The 17222-nt window shown below is 42.1% G+C and overlaps 1 protein-coding gene across 2 annotated transcripts in view; it reads left to right on the plus strand.

Moving 5' to 3' along the window:
* The window catches only part of FLCN (folliculin), a 35426-nt gene that overhangs the window by 13809 nt on the left and 4395 nt on the right, over positions 1 to 17222 (plus strand). For both annotated transcript variants that reach the window (XM_069087909.1, XM_069087908.1), the window contains 11 exons: positions 102 to 222; positions 1266 to 1539; positions 2936 to 3082; positions 4118 to 4339; positions 8045 to 8205; positions 8422 to 8513; positions 10810 to 11000; positions 12922 to 13035; positions 14166 to 14289; positions 16402 to 16533; positions 16627 to 16732. In XM_069087909.1, coding sequence (XP_068944010.1) covers positions 1291 to 1539; positions 2936 to 3082; positions 4118 to 4339; positions 8045 to 8205; positions 8422 to 8513; positions 10810 to 11000; positions 12922 to 13035; positions 14166 to 14289; positions 16402 to 16533; positions 16627 to 16732 — 1538 coding nt within the window. In that variant the 5' untranslated portion in view covers positions 102 to 222; positions 1266 to 1290. The remainder of the gene's footprint in view (positions 1 to 101; positions 223 to 1265; positions 1540 to 2935; positions 3083 to 4117; positions 4340 to 8044; positions 8206 to 8421; positions 8514 to 10809; positions 11001 to 12921; positions 13036 to 14165; positions 14290 to 16401; positions 16534 to 16626; positions 16733 to 17222) is intronic.

Genomic DNA, 17222 nt, shown 5'->3' on the forward strand with positions numbered 1-17222 from the left:
ATGTTCATCTGTAGTCATCTAGAAGCAATTTGCTTGTCTTTATGCTTTGAAATTCTTACTCTGGGAATGAATTGTTTGGTTTTTTTTTAACTTGCCTTTAGAATGTGGAGCATCTTACCACCAAGCAGCATGTGCATTTGCCAGTGCAGGATGATTTGGAAATGAACTGAATTTGTGTCCTCTGACCTGAGTGGAGCCAGAAGTCCTGTTCCGGTGACAGAGGTTGGTGTTGATAGCCTCTTTCTCTTCTCCTGCTCTTCAGTCTGAGAGGAAGTGGATCTCTCTTCTCACAGGTGCTTGATTTTATCCCACCCTGCTTCCTCATCTGTAAAGTGAGGGTGCAGGACGAGATCAGACTCTTCCTCTCCACACCCCCAGCTTCTTCTGCTGACATCAGTATTTCTTCTGATAGTGTCTTAAAGGCTGGAAGGCTTGATTCTGATCTTCTACTGAATCCTGTTGATTTCTTCTCTTCAGTGTTCTGGTGTTGGTCTGATCTCTTCCTGCTATCGCTACCATCCTAACCTACTCCCCAAACTGCTTTCTTTGTAGTGTGACTTGGCTCTCACCGTTCCCTCCCCCACGTTTGTCTGCCCCATTAATCTCTATTCATGTTCAAGGATGTACCTCAAGGAATTGACAAGATAGTAAGCTCCTTGAGGGCAAGGCCTCTGTCTTTCTGGTCTTTGTGCCTCAGAGGATGCTGCCCATAACAGGGGTCAAGTAAATGTTTGTTGGAGGAATAAAAAGTCCAACTTGCTTTGGAAGCCATTCTATATTTCAAAGACTTAACTCCCTCACTAGAGCTTAACCTCTTGGAGGTCAGGGTGCAGATCTTGTTCATGGTCATGCCTCATATCTACGTGATGTTTCATGGCTTACAAAGAACGTCTTGTAGGGGGGGAGCTGACCCAGGAGTCAGGAAGACCTGGGTTCTAGATCCGCCTCTGACACATGGTGGCTGTGTGACCTCGGCAAGTCCCATATTTTCTCAGTTCCTTAGGTAACCTTATGAGACTTTTAAATGTCAGAGAGGATGCATTAGCAAGTTTCTCAGCAGCAGCTCCCCAGGACTGACATGAAATAAAGAGTACTTGGGGGGACAGATTTACTTTAAGGCTCAAATGACACAGTGTATAGAATACTTTCAAACTTGAGAGCATTCCATAAATGTTGGCTATTTTTATTAAGTACTTAGGAAATATTAATTGAGTGAATACTGATAATCTGATGGTGCATTTTTTCCCTTCTCTTCTGGTTTGCAGGACAGTTGCCAGTCTGCGCAGAACCATGAATGCCATTGTTGCTCTGTGTCATTTTTGTGAGCTCCACGGCCCTCGAACCCTCTTCTGTACAGAAGTTCTACACTCTCCTCTTCCTCAGGGGGCTGGAAATGGAGATAGCCCTGGGCAGGGAGAACAGGCTGAAGAAGAGGAAGGTGGCATCCAGATGAGCAGTAGAATTCGCTCTCATAGCCCAGCAGAAGGGGCCAGTGCTGAATCCAGCAGCCCAGGGCCAAAGAAATCAGACATGTGTGAGGTGGGTGTCCTTAGGTTCTTAAAAAGTTCTACATTCTGCACTTTTGTAGCATTCTAATGGGTCATGCCATATCCCATTTCTGTTATTTGGATAGTAAACTAGAATTTATGATCAGTTATAGACTTAGAAATTATAGTGATATATAAGGTCATTCTGTGCTATATACACATAAAATGATTTTTGGTGGCTTGTAAATTAACTATTTCTGAAGGTCTTAAACATCTTAAACTTTTATTTTGTTCTGACACATTAAATGCATTTCAAGAACTGCCCCCTGTGAAGGTATACGTAGAGCCTATATTGGGTTGCATGCCTCCATGGTGGGGGGGAGGGAGACTGCCCCCATCAAGGAATAAAAAATGATCATGATTGATGTTAACTTTGCACTTTTGTGGTTTGCCGTTTGTTCTTAGAAACAAACTCAAACTTTTTGAAGATTGATCTCTATGGTAAATATTTCTTGCCAAATTTATGTCTTTCTTTTTGCTTCCTTGTTACTTCCCTGTCATCATATGTCGTTCCTCTTTACCTCCTCTTCTTCAACAAATAATTGTTAACCCACAGTTATCTTGCAGATTATTTCCTGTTGTATTTTGTTTCAGTTGTTTCCCAGGCCTTACCCCTTTAAATGTCTTCAGTTTTTTGTTTTGTCGTGTTTTGTCCTCGTGTCTCCTTGGCAGGAGGCCCTCTTGTATGTTGTTGGATTCTGAGAAAACTTTGTTTGGGAACGAAAAATTAATGAACAACGAACAGGCCTGGTTCTCACCTACTAAGCCTCATGATCATATATAATATGATATAATACATAACATATGTTGGATTTGGCACATGGTCACTACTATGTAATGAATGTACAAAGACCAAAAATTTCCAGATCTGTAGTCTTTTTCTCACATTCCACTACCAGTTCCTTCATACCAGGCTTACCTTTCCTAAATTTACGGAGGTCATATGACTTGAGAATCATTAATCTCAAATATATAATATAAAAATAAACCTCAAATATATAAAATCAAAAATAAATCTCAAAAATAATAAATAAAATTAAAGATTCAAATGACCCCAGATGCTTATTAATTATCCCGATTAATACCCAACAAATACATGGTGGTCTGACTGGGGAATTGAGAGATTCTCCATTCCATCATTGATGTTTTTTGTGACCTTAGGAAAGTGCCTGAGTCCTTGGTGTCTCTCTTTTCTTCCCATTCATGAAACAGTCCTATAAATAAAGCATTTGTGAATTTTGAAGTACATAAATAAAAGCATCCTCGAAATAAGTAGTTATTCTTATGGAAAATTTGAACAAGTCACTGTGACTTGTATGTGGGGGAAATGGCTTTATTGTTGCTTTTTGATCACTTCTGCCTTCTTCTCTTTCCCTTGTCTGGGTCAGGGCTGTCGATCCCTTGCAGCGGGGCACCCTGGATACATCAGCCACGACAAAGAAACCTCAATAAAATACGTTAGTCATCAGCACCCGAATCATCCCCAGCTTTTCAGCATTGTTCGCCAGGCCTGTGTGCGGAGCCTCAGTTGTGAGGTGAGACTACTTTGACTGTTGAGGAGTGTCGTTTCTGATCCTAGTAATGATGCCTTTTTCTTACATCACTCGTTGTGAAGTCCTGTTGTCTTTGTAGATGGGAGAGAGAAAAAGTAAGCGGATCAGCATAGAGTTGCTGTGGGTTGTGTAGAGTTGCAAGGGAGCAGGGAGTACAGTCACGTCGTGACTGTGGGAATAAGTCATTCTGGCTAATTGAGATTTTCAGCTTGTGTTAATGTTTGCCTCTCTTAAGTGTCCAAGAACAAATTCTTAAAGAATGTGGAAAAAAATTTAACTTCTTAATGACTCCTGGTAATGATGACAAGGACTCATTTTAGTCCTTTGTTGCTCTCAGGGGCCCCGAGCATCTGTAGCCTCTCGCAGTTCTGAGATGTGTGTGTTGGGCTTTCTCTCTCCTGTCTGCATGCCGCCTGCAGCAGCTGATGTGCTCTCTTCTGTCTCCCCGTTGGCCTTTCCCATTCCTTGTTTCTGATCCGCTGTGGGGTGAAAAAGCACACTCCTGCAAAGTAAAGATCAATAGACTTTGGGTAAAACCCTGAGAGGATTCCCAAGAGTAAAGAATGTGAATCTGGTGGCATCTCTCTGGGCTTCCCGTCAGCCTCATTTTGTTTCATCCCAGTTTGTGCCTATTTAAAAAAAGTGCCAGCAAGCTGAGATTCCTCAGCTTGTAAATGACGCATAGACTGCATGTGAACTGCATCTGTATACAGATAACCAGCGGGTCAGGCTGGGAAAAACAACAAACTGAGTTAGTGGTCAGTGGAATTAAAGATCGGAGGCCTGTGCATTGCTCGTGAAGATGCGAAGGGCTGCTGGGAGGGCCTTCAGCCCGGTCACCACCAGGTGAATCTGCTTTTTTTTGGTTTTCCCTCCATTCCTCCCGTGACTTGGTTTAGGCAGCTTAGACAAATGTGAGAGGCTGTCATTTGTTTCCTGTGTGTCACTGCATTTTATGTACTTCTAAAGCACAAAGAGGACTAAGTGACTCAGGTGCAGCTGTGGTCTCTCTCTCAGGTCTGTCCTGGCCGTGAAGGCCCCATTTTCTTTGGAGATGAGCAGCATGGCTTTGTGTTCAGCCATACTTTTTTCATCAAAGACAGTCTGGCCCGGGGTTTCCAGCGCTGGTACAGCATCATTGCTATCATGATGGACCGGATTTATCTTATCAACTCCTGGCCCTTCCTGCTGGAGAAGATTCGAGGGATCATTGATGAACTCCAGGGCAAAGCACTGAAGGTGGGTTAGAGAGATGAGAGTTCATGCCATTAAGTCTGGGAAAGGGTCTGTTACCATCGCCAAAACCTAAGAGGCGGGGCATGGGGATGCCTCATTGTGTGCTTCAGTCAAAACACTGATGCTAATGTTCATGTCTGAGAGACATTAAAAAATGCTCCTTTCTTAGGTAGCTTCAGAAGTTGTTTTTATTATACGTAGAAGACTGCATCAGTTCTCTTTAAAGGCACTTGTATTTGATTTCTGTTACTTTTACCTCATGACTTCTTTTTTCTTTGGCTTCTATTCAAATATTTGACAGATTTATGTCAAATACTTGACTGTAACATCTGTTTTAGGCCCTTTGGGGGGATACAGAAAAACTATTCAGTCAACCAACCTGCAAACATTTGTTAAACACCTTTTGTGTCCAGCATAGTACTGGCTTCTAGGGATACACAACCAAAAGTGAAACCTTCCCTCTCCTCTAGGAGTTTGTATCGTTTCAAGGGAGACAGCATGCACATGTAGAAGTATGTATGTGATGACCTTGGTGGGAGGCACCGGCGGCTTGGGGAACCAGAAAGACCTCATGTAAAAAGTGGCATTTGACTCTGAGTCTTCAAAGAAACCGGGGATTCTGGCAGTGGAAGTGAGGAGGGGATGCATTTCATTCATGGGAAAGGGCAGGGCAAAGTCACAGCTGAGAGATGGAAGTGTCATGTGTTAGGAATAGCAAAAAGGCCAGTGTGGTAGGGAGTAAACGTGTAATAAGGTTGAAAATCTAGGAAGGGGCACAGTTGTAAAGAACTTTCAGTGCCAAGTGATAGAGTTCATATTAATTGTAGGGGTGATAGGGAGCTGTGGGAGTTTGTTGAGTAAAAACATGATCAGGCACAGCCAGGTTGCACAGTGGTTAGAGTGCTGGGTGTGGAATCAGGAAGACTCATCTTCCTGGTTCAAATCCAGCCTCAGACACTTATTAGCTCTGTGACCCTGGCCACGTAACTTAACTGTGTTTGCCTTGGTTTCCTCATCTGTAAATTCCAGTATCTCTGCCCAAAAAACCCCTAATGGGATTATGGAGAGTCACACATGACTAAAACAAACAACAATAAAACATGGTCAGAGTGGAACTTCAGGAAAATTACGTGAGCAGCTTTGTGGGGACATGAATTAGAGCAGAGAAAGCAAATAGAATAATATAATAAATAATATATAATATAATGATAATAATATAATATAATAAAATAAATAGCAAATAGAAAGCAAACAATCTTTACAGTTGTCCAAGTAAGAGGCAAATTAGAATTAGCTATTTAGCTGTGTGAGTAAAAAGGGTGTATATGCAAGAGAGGCAGTGGAGAAAGAAACAGCAGAGTGTGGCAACTGAGTAGGTACATGAAATGAATGAGAGGGAAGATACCGAGGTTGAAAACCTTAGTGACTAAGAGATGGTCGTAACCTCAGCAGAAATAGGGATGTTTGGAAGAGAGGTGGGATTTGGAGAAAAGATAATGAATTCTGTTTTGGACATGCTGGCTTTGAGATGCCTCTGGGACATCCTGTTCCAAATGTACAATAGGCAGTGGTGATGCCTACACCATGGGACTCAGGAGAGAGACTAGGGCTGCATATACATGTCTGGCAGTCATTGGCACGGAAATGATCATTGAACCCATGTAAGCTGATGAGGGCACCAAGTGAGAGTGAAGGGAGGCCAGAACACCCAGGACAGCCTTGGAGCGAACCTCCAGTTAGGGGGTATGACAAGCATGATGATTCGGCAGAGGCAGCCAAGAAAGAGCAGTGAGATTGACAGGAGGAAAAGCAGGTGGGAATCGTCATGAAAACCCAGAAAAGGGAGTACCCAGGAGAACGTGATCAGCAGCGGCAAGTGCTCCAGAGGGGTCGAGGATGACAACTGAGAAAAGTCGTTAGATCTGGCAGTGCAGAGAGGAGTCGGTCACTTTGGAGAGAGCTGTTTCAGGTGAACGTTGACAGTAGAAGCCACACTGCACAGGGGTTAGAGAAGTAAAGGCACTGCTGGAAGAAGAAAAGAGATGGAGGAAGCCAGCAGGAGCTAGTGAAGGCTTTGTTTTGTTTGCTTTATACATTTGTTGACGTCTTTTGCTCTTCTGTCACTTACATTTCCCACTGTAGTCTTCCCCCAGCCCCATCCCATATCTGTTATGATAAAGAATAAAAGGAGAGGAAGAAAGAAAAAGTCGCGCCAAACTAACGCACATGCTGAAAGTTTGAGGTTGTGTGGCCCACCGCCATCCGCGCAGAAGGTCAGAGGGGGCTTCTCGTTTCTCTCCTTCGGGGCCAGGTGTGGTCATTGCAGTTTTGGAAAGTTTTGTGTTCATTTTGAACTTGAATACAAAGAGACAGAAAAAACCCTCTTCCACGTATAAAGCACAACATCAAGAGAGGATTCAGTATCGAACCATGAATTTCCATTTTGCACTGCTGTGTTTTCAAAGCTTCCCTGCTTTTCTGACCTTCCTTGTTTTCTTTTGTTCTCTGCTGGGCACTTTTTATTATTTCTTTTTCATAATAATTTTAAGCATCACTTTTAGTTCTTTTGTTATTGCTTCAGTTTTATTCAGTCATTTTTCAGGCGTGTCTGACTCTTCATGACCCCATTTGGGGGTTTCTTGGCAAAACTACAGGACTGGTTTGCCATTTCCTTCTCCAGCTCATTTTACAGATGAGGAAACTGAGGCAAACAGGGTTAAATGACTTGCCCAGGGTCATACAGCTAGTAAATGTCTGAGGCCAGATTTGAAGTCAGGAAGATGAGGCTTCCTAATTCTAGGCCTGGCACTCTATCCATTGCACTAACTAGGTGCCTTGTTCTTTCTATTTTACATTGTTGTAATCCATGCGCATATTGTATTCCCAGTTCCGCTTAAACCAGTCTGCTACAGTTCATATAAATCTTGCCATGTTTTTGTGTACCTGACATCATCATTTATTGCAGCACGGTAATATTCTAGTCATTTCTCATACCTTGTTTTTAGTTCTTTGCTCCCATAAAAAGGGCTGCCATAATAAATATTTTGGTGTATATGGGGCTTTTATTTTTGTCTTCTTTTTGATTGACCTCTTTTTAATATATGCCCAGCAATGAAATCTCTGGGTCAAAGGCTATGGACATTTTCTTTGCTTTCTTTGCCAAATTTAATATTGCTTTCCACAGTCGTTGGACCAGTTCACAACTCCACCAACAATGCAATAGTATGTCTGTCTTTCCACAGCCTCTCTAATGTTAACTAATCTCAGATTTTGCCATCTCTGTCAGTTTGTTGGAGGGAAGCCTCAGGATTGTTTTGATTTGCATTTCTTGGTGAAGCTTTTTTTTTGTTTTGTTTTTAAGGATGAAAGAGACTTGTGCATATTTGTTGGCTACAGGGAAGGAACCAGTAGATAAGGAGACATTGAAGATTAGAGAGAAAGTGGGGATGATATTAGACACAATCTGTTGGAGAAGACAGGATGGGATGGGATCAAGGATGCAAAATGACATACATCAGAAAAAAATAGGGGACAAATAAATGCTGAGCTGTGTGTTATTAACTATGTGAGTATGCCAGGTGTTCAAACAGGGAGATAATACTCTAGCCAAAATCAGTCAGAGGAGGCTGGAGAGAATGAATGAGATCTGCACTGGGCCGGCCAATCCTAGTCTTTCTAGCTTAGTAAACAGGATTTGTGTCTCCTTAGGTGTTTGAGGCGGAGCAGTACGGCTGCCCACAGCGTGCCCAGCGGATGAACACAGCTTTCACTCCATTCTTACACCAGCGGAATGGCAACGCAGCCCGCTCTCTCACATCATTGACAAGTGATGAAAACTTATGGGCATGTCTGCACACCTCCTTTGCTTGGTAATGATCCTTTGATGACAAGGCCTTACTGTTCCCACTAAAGTCATGAGACTGCTGGTGAATGATGGTTTTGATGATATGTTAGGGAATGTGGTGACTCTTGAATGGCTGACTCACTACGTATTGGGCACTGGCTGAGTTCTGTAACACGTTATATTGAGCACTATGAGAGCACTAGCTAAGTAGCATTAATGGGTGGAAATTACTTTTCTCCAGGCTCCTGAAAGCTTGTGGTAGTAGACTGACTGAGAAACTCCTAGAAGGAGCACCCACAGAGGACACGTTGGTTCAGATGGAAAAACTTGCTGGTAAGTAAGGCTTTGTGGTTGCTGGTTTTAGCAAAGGGCTCTTTCTAGGTGGACTGTGGATCCCGTCTTACTGTGTATACTTAAGTCTTACCCTTCTACTTTTACTTCTCTAGCGGGGGTGTAAGTCTCTCGCTACTATATGTCCATCTGTGGACAGTCTCGAGTGAAAGGAACTCTTCCTCTTCTTTCCCTGTTTCCTTTGGCTAAGCACTTCATCTCTGCAGATAGGTTTCCTGCTCCTTGTTGAATAGGAAACTAAAAGTTTGAAATTTGAACCTAAATGTTTAATTTGTCAGAAACTTAGCCAAGTCTTCTCGTGGTGATTATTTGATTTTTGGTGGAACATATTATGTCAGAAGTCAATGAAGCAGAGGTGGCTGAATTCAGGAGGAGTAAAATTGAGTGGAAGGGAGCCTCTAGTGGAGAGCTTGATGGAATAAATGAAGTGAGAAATACACTGTTAGGAAAGGATGAAGGGACTACTGGTGAAGGTGCAGCCAAAAAGAAAACAGCATCAAAGAAACTTTAAATATATACAGAAGAAAACTGAAGGAAGCTCAGAGGAAGACAAAGACAAACAGAATGTCTTGGAAACCGAAGTGTTGTATTTGTGATACGCTTTGTAAAGAGCTATACATGAAAGTAAACATTTCACATGATTTTTTCTTCGTGTGTGGAAATGTTCATATTTGTCAAGTTCATAATAAAGAGACTTTTCTTAAAAAGCAAGAAGTTCAGAGTTGTTGGGTTTATCATCACAGCTCAGTCTTTTAGTCTGCTAAATTGACAGTTTACTGTTTAGAGTGATCAACACTCCAAACTTTCTATGAGAGTCTTTATTAAAATCTTTTGTGTCAGTGGTATAATTATCTGTTATAACTTGCAAACTATTCTCCATTGGCCGTCTTTTGATATAATAGGTTCAAAGTTAAATATACTTAAAGGGAGTCTCCCATGGCACATGACCAACAAGTCGGTAAACTAGACATTTTCTCCATTCCCCCCTTACTCTCAGAAACTCCCCCCCCCACCAAACTAAAGAGATGAAATATGCTACAGATAAAGCTGAATCCATGGGACAAGAAGAAAAAAGAACCCTGTCAAGGTATAAACCTTATTAGAATTAACCTTGGATAACTATAATCCTTAACCCGATCAGCACCCTTTCCCCATCTCATTACTCCTGTCGGGGAGGAACAGACTGATACAAACCATTCCCAGGAGCCAGCCCAGCCTAGCAGCTGAGTGACCTATCCAGCACAGATGTCACATCCAGGACTCTATGGAGGGAGAAAGGACTTAGTACAAGAGTTGTGAGTGACTGCTTTGCTTCACTGCTCCCTACACATGTTCCTCAGTACCATGTATTCTGAATTTGAGCCCATTCTTCCCATGGACTGACCTTCCTTTGGTAAAAGATAAGTTTCCTGAGCTGATCTGCGATAGAGCAGAAATCATCAAAAACATTTAGTACAGGTTAAAAATAGAACCAGCTAGACAGGGAAGAATTAGGGAGACAACATGAACTCAGTAACTTGCTGTATAACTATTTCACAAACCCTGAGATTTTCAGCAATATATATTGCAGAAGCCCTTTTTGTGTATCAAACACTTAAACTTAGAAGTTCATCAGTTGAGAAAGAGCTAAGCCACTGTGGCCCGTAAGTGTAATGGAACATTACTGTGCTATAAGAAATAATGAATATGATGAGTACAAAGAAGCATGGGAAAACTCAGATAAGCAGAAATGGGAAGAGAGCATTCACCTCAGTTACAGTGGTGTGAACAGGACAGAGACAGCACTAAAACAACTGGCTGAATACTACAAATGATAATGATTGAGCTTGGCCCTGAAGGAGAGAGAAGAGACGTGCTCTGCAGAAGGGGAGCGGGGGGGCGCGCACCATGGGGATGAAGCCACCATCAGAATGTTTTTGATGTATTGGTTCATTTTGCTGAACTTCCTTTTTTCCTTCCTCTTTTCAGAAATTCTTTGTTATAAAGGATGGCTCTCTGGGATGGGCTTGGAGGGAGAATATAATGGAATATAGGTGATCCAAAAGCAAAGGATCAAAAATTCATTTTTAAAACATTTTTAGTAGCCTAGTCTATCTGCTGGCTGTAGGCTTGGTTCAGCTGCCATATAGGTTTTTAAGCCTGTTAAGGAAACAACTTTTGATCTGTAATCATTTTAATTTGTAATTACGATATGAAAAAATGTTCTGAGACTGTTAGCTCTGTAGAATGAACAGTTCAAGGAAACACCTTTTCCCATGCTGTCTTGTCTGTCTGGCAGACTTAGAGGAAGAATCAGAAGGCTGGGACAACTCTGAAGGTGAAGAGGAGGAGAGAACTCTTTCCGTGCCTGAAGTCACAGATGGCCGGGAGCTAGCCAAATGCCCAACCACTCCCTCTCTGCTCTCTGACTGTGGCAGCTGGCTGCCTCGAAAGCTGTCTGTCTTCAAGTCCCTCCGCCACATGAGACAGGTGGGCAGGAGAGGGCCCAAATCCTGAACCTGGGGAAAACGTGGCTTGCTTCCAGAGGGGGTTGGGATTTGTCTGCCTTGTGCGTCCAGCACGATTTCCTTTGGACTCCTCATTTCCTCACAGCTGTTTAATACAGACAGACTCCAGTATGATGGATTTGGGCCAAGCGCTATCTGTAGTATGTGTCTTATAGGTGAAGAAAGGGAAGCTTCCAAGAGGTCAGGTGTTGGTCATATGTGTTCATATAGCTAATAAGGGAGGAGTATGTGACTTGAACCCAGGTCTGACTAGTCCTGCAGTGTTTCTCACATCTAAAAGAGAACTCAATGGCAGGGAGTGCTGTTAGATACAGGAACAGGACCTGTGATTTCAGTAATTTAATCTTGTCCCAGGTGTGGAACATCATTCTGTTAAGGCAGGTCAGCATTCTCTGTGCAGCTGAGGGTCAGAAAGTTGCTTGGAGCACTGGGAGGTTGCTCAGGGTCACACAGCCAAGAGGCAGCCGGGACAAGACTTGAACATGGATCTTCTTGGCTTCAAGGCCAGTTCTGTGCGTGTGGCACGTTGCTTTCTCAGTGAAGGTTAGTAAACAGTCTAAGGTTTGAGAGTAACTGGTGCCATTCTGTAAGAATAACTGACATGCATTGATTGTTTTAAGGATAATGAAATTTTTTTTATGCACTATTTCATTTGATTGTCACAATAATCTGTGGTAGGTATTTGATGTATCATTTCTATTTTATAGATAATCGAATTGATGAAAGTAGTTTCATTAAAACTGTAGCACAAAAGATTTACATGTTGGCTTTCACTTGGTCACACATCTGAAGTTAGAGGTAGGATTTAAACCCAGATCTTTCCAATTCGAAAGCTTTTGCTACTACACCATGCTGCCTCTAGCACACGTATGTGTCTTTTACCACATTTCAATGTAACTGGACTCACTACTGATTAAAAGTAGGTTCGTCCAAAGATGACCCACCTGCATGTGAAATGAACTGGTGCTCAGCAAAACCACCCCCGTGCATTTGACTGCAGGTGAACCTACTCTGGTGGTTTGAGTAATTGCAGACTGCAAGGCGTTTCCAGGTAGTGAGTCAGGAGATATGGGTTCTGGTCCCAAGTCTGCTATTAACTAGCTGTGTGACTTGGGTTGGGTAAATCATTGATTTTGTCTGTTCGTTCTCTGTAAAAGGAGTGAGTTGGATTAGGTCACTGTGGTCCATTTAGCTTATAAAAGTCTGCAGTCTCTTTTTAGGAGAGAGGTAGTGATGTAGAATGAGCTGTATATTGTAGGACATGGCTAGTGTGGTGTTTTTGTTACCTGTACTTGATTACAAGGGAGTGTTCTAGGGAGAAAGGGGAGGCATCACATTTGGGAAGTAATAGCAATGTAAAAAAAAGTATTGATAAAGTATTTTAAGTCTTTAGTTTTTTGAAGGACATTACAGTAATGTCTCTTAGGTGACTGTGAGGCACCATAATTTTGGGGGGAGGGTCAGGGTTTATAAACTTAAAGCAGCCATTTCTATCTATTACTATAGATTGATATGGATACAGATACATAGATATATGTCTCCATCTATCTATATGGTGATTTCTTAAGGGCTACTTATCTGGGGATAGAACGTTCATGTTCATAGTGTAACAGTGTTTGGTTCCATAAACAATACACAAAAATTTTCTTACATTGTATATTATTTCATTTAATCCTCATGACTCAACAAATAGAATAGCTTATCTCCATCTTACAGAAAGGTAGAATGTCTTATCCAAGATGACACAGCAAAATAGAAGCTCCTGGTCTGGTTGACTTTCTGCATCTTCCCATTGGAATGTTACTGGAATGCTAAAATGAACTTAATGAGGAAGGGGAAAAGATTTTGAAATCATCTAATAAGTGTTATACTTTCTTTTTTAGGTCTTAGGTGCACCTTCTTTTCGTATGTTAGCATGGCATGTGCTAATGGGAAACCAGGTCATCTGGAAGGGGCAGGACATGGATCTTGTCCAATCAGCTTTTGATGTTCTTCGGGTAAGACCTTGTCAGGATTTCTTCTGTCTGCCTTCTTTAGTCCCTTGTATATTTTTCAGAGGAATTTAGGTCTATAATTTTTTTTTAAAGTAAGGCTACTGGGCTAGCTAGGTGGCACAGTGAATAGAGCACCAGCCCTGCAGTCAGGAAGACCTGAGTTAAAATCCAGCCTCAGACACGTGACATACTTACTAGCTATGTGACCTTGGGCAAGTCACTTAACCCCAATTGCCGTGCCTTACCCCCTCCAAAAAAAAAAAAGTAAGGCTATACATAGCCTTTAGGAAAACATTCTGAAAAAACCCAGCAGTTAATATGCCTGGCATAGGTTTTGTATTTCATAATCTCATATTGAAGACAAAAGAAACCGTAGTGTTTTGGGTTACCTCTTTTTTTTAGAGGAAGAAATCTAGCTTTTCAAGGCTGATCACTATAACATAGATGTGATCGCTTCTACCAATTTCCTGAACCTCTCCAGGGGTTCTGCTTGTGAGTCCCAATTTTCTCAGGTTTATTTTCATCCTAGATCTTTTTCTCAGGAGATTATTGAGAAATGGGAAGATGAGGGATTCCTTCTTGTAAGGAGGAGACTGAAAGAATATTTCCTAAAGATTCTTTCTGCAATCGGATGATGGAAAACAAATTTGAGACTTGAATCAAATCAGTGGACACGCTGAATAGGGCCTTCTGTGTGTACATCACAGTATCACAGAAGTACAGAAACACTTAGGATGACATTGTCCCTTCTCTCAAAGAGCTGACAGTTTGGTCAGGAAAGGAAAAGTAAACTTAAATATGAAAAGTTAAATGATATAAGAGATAGATAACAACCCAAGACTTATATAAATATAAGCTCTCTGCTGAACTGAGATAGGTAACAACCCAAGACTTATATCATATAAATATAAGCTCTCTGCTGAACTGAATTGTCATGAATCAATGCCAGGTGAATGGTACAGAGAGCAGGGGCTATGGAAGTGTGGGTTGGAGTGTTCTGGAAAGACTTCACAAAGGGGAAAGGGCTTAAGCTGGTCTGAATGTGCGTGTGAGGCTTGGGTAACAGAGGAAACGAGGAGGGCATTGGCAGAGAGCTGCTGTTTTGTTCATGTTACTGTTTGTGCCATCTTTAGACCATGCTGCCTGTAGGTTGTGTGCGAATTATCCCCTACAGTAGCCAGTATGAAGAGGCCTATCGATGCAACTTTCTGGGACTCAGTCCTCATGTTCAAATACCATCCTACATACAGAGCTCGGGTAAGTTCTGGCTGAAGCCCCGCCGGTTCTTTCTCATCATCATTTTTCTTACCCAGTTGTTTGCCAGCCATCTCTTTCATGATTTTTTCTAGAAGTTACCCAGGATTTGAAGTTAAGGTCATTGGCCTGTAGTTTGCAAAACATTAGGACAATGTTTTCACTTCTCCAATCTTGTGTTACTGCTTCATTTTCTATGATTTTTCAAATAATTGTCACTGACGGTGGGTCAGTAATCACCTTTATTAGGTTTTTTTAGTACTCAAGGATGTAATTTATCTGTGTCAGGTGACTTGAATTCATCAAGGCAATGAACTTCTCTTTTCACTCTCTCCTTTGTTACCTGGGGTGTTAGGTCCCTCCTGGTTGTTTTTGTTCTGTTATTTCCAGTCTAAACGTTACTCTCTTTTACAGTCAGAGAAAACGGAAACAAATTAGGAATTGAACAAGTCTGCCTTCTCTCTGCTGTCAGTTCTACTCTCCACGAGCAAAGATCCTTTGCTTTCTTTTACCCCAGTTTTTGTGCTCTTGAGCTGCCATTCCTAGCAACGGCTCATTGTGGGCGTTAGCATTCCTGACATTATTTGGACAAGACCATGCCATGCGCTTACATTGATCCTCTATAATCTAGCCTTGCTACCATCTTCTTTGCATTTCTTTTTAAAACCACAGTTGATGCGAGTTCCTTTATTCATTCACATCAGTCTCCAGACAAATCACATTTTTTTTTCTTACTTGGAATCATTTCCTTTTATGTCTTCAGAATTTTATTCTTGAGTATCTCCCATCCCACCTGAGCTCCCTTGAAACATTTTAGCAGATGGAATTCTGTCAGACTTTTCCTTAAAATTCTTTTAAAATAGCTTTATCAAAATCTAGGGGGTTTGCTAGAGTAGATTTCATCTCTGTCACAAACTTTAGGGTGGATTCCCTTAATTTCTACCTCAGCAAGCAGTTCTTTCCTGTTAATGAGAATCAGCTTAGAAAATCATATTCTCCTTGTTGCTTCCTTTTCAAGAATGAGTTTTTGCTGGAGTGAGACAGTCCATCATGAACTGCTGTGCTTTTGGCAGAGAACACACCAGCTAATATCTGGGTAACTGAAGTCCCTTAGCATGACCATCTAATGCCTCAGTGCCAGGCTCAGGATCTGCTTCCCAAGCTCTTCATCTTGTCAGCCTCTTTGTCTGGTTGATCTGAATGGAGTTTATTCCAAAGACAAAATCACTTTTTTCTTCCTTTTGACCTTTACTCAAATATTGTTATGTTCCACCTATGGTTTATTTCCTCACATGAGTAAGATACCTTCTTAATACTTATGCCACCACTCTACCCCACCCCCAAAACATTTAAAGCAGTAGGCCAGTCACTGGTTTGTAACCTCACACCCCAGTGATATGTAGGAGACCAAACAGGCATTTGTGTATAAAGGTTTCAGACCATGGGATGTCACGACTTTCTTGGATTTTCTGTCCTTTTAATTTCTAGATGTCTCGGCTACGCTTCTTTCTTTCTGTCTACTCTCTATAGTAAAGTATATTTGGGGGGAAATACTGGACAGTCCCCCCTCCCGCCATTCTTTTTAGTTCAGAATCCTTTGGATTAGATTTGTAAAGACTCTTGGCAAATAGAGCCCATGTATTCTATTGTTATTCATGTAGTGTGAAGATTGAGAGGAAGGCACCTGGCACACTGCATAGACCCCTGCTGTAGACAGCTTATGAGAGGACATGGACAAGACACACAGGATAGGAAGGCACGGAAGGGTGCCATCGGCATCGTTTTTGTGGGGGAGAGAAGTGGGAGGGGGCGTATCCTCATTGGTGATAGCACAGATGCACTGAAATATTAGGACTCACAAAGCACTTTCCCCAAAGTAACCCCGGGGGGCATGTGGTGCAGGCCTTGTTAGCCACACTTTCCTGATGAGGAAACTGAGGTGCAGAAGTTATATGTGTGCCACCTGAAGCGGGCAAGTGTGGGTGTGAGAACCCACCCCAGCCCTTCATGTGCCAGCCCAGCCTGCTGAGCATGGGAGGACAGGGTGTGACAGGCTTTAAAGGGTCATTGAGAAAAGCAAATGACTGAGCAGGGAATGGGCTTCTGTTGCCACAGAATTCGCTGTCATTGTTGAGGTCCACATGGCCACTTGTTCCAGTGTTTGTGCAGCTGCCTGTGACGAAGATCAGTCTCTGAGCAAGTATGAATTTGTGGTCACCAGCGGAGGCCCCGCAACTACTGATCGAGGTAGGACTCCTGAGCAAGGGGGATATTTCATAAGGAAAGCCACACGCCTTCTCACCAACGGCACTAACACTCGCTTTGTCTGTCTGTTGCCAGTTGGACCCACCATCTTGAACAAAATCGAAGCTGCTCTCACCAACCAGAACCTCTCAGTGGACGTGGTAGATCAGTGCCTGGTTTGCCTCAAGGAAGAATGGATGAAGTAATATGACAATAAATACTTTTTAAGTGCCTGCTAGGTAGAAAATACTGTATTAGGCTCTAGGAGAGAGTAAAAGTTTAGATAAAATGTGCCCTTTGCTGTGAAGGAGTTTACAGACTAGCAGAAGGCTAAAATGTCAACACAAGTAGTCAGATACACATTATATCATAAGTGCATTGAGGAGTTTACAAAAGAGAGTGTTACATGAAGTCCAAAGGGGAGTCATTACTTATGTGGGAAGACAGGAAAATCAAGAAAGGTTTCCAAGAGGAGGTGGTATTTGAGTTGGACTTTTAAAAGATGAGTAGGAATTCAGCAAACAGGTAAGGGGAGACTTCCAGGCATAGAGAAAAGTGTGAAGAGAGGCACAGAGCACTGAGATTACATTGTATGACTGGGGGCAAAGCATATAGTCTGGATGCACATGAAATTAGGAAAGTAAGTTCAAGTAAACATCAAGAATTGAATGCCAGGTAGGTTTGGATTTTTA

This window comes from Petaurus breviceps, unplaced genomic scaffold, assembly GCF_028583685.1.
Source record: "Petaurus breviceps papuanus isolate PSGF00001 unplaced genomic scaffold, PetGlider_PUasm1.0 183, whole genome shotgun sequence".
NCBI classification, from domain to species: Eukaryota; Metazoa; Chordata; class Mammalia; order Diprotodontia; family Petauridae; genus Petaurus; species Petaurus breviceps.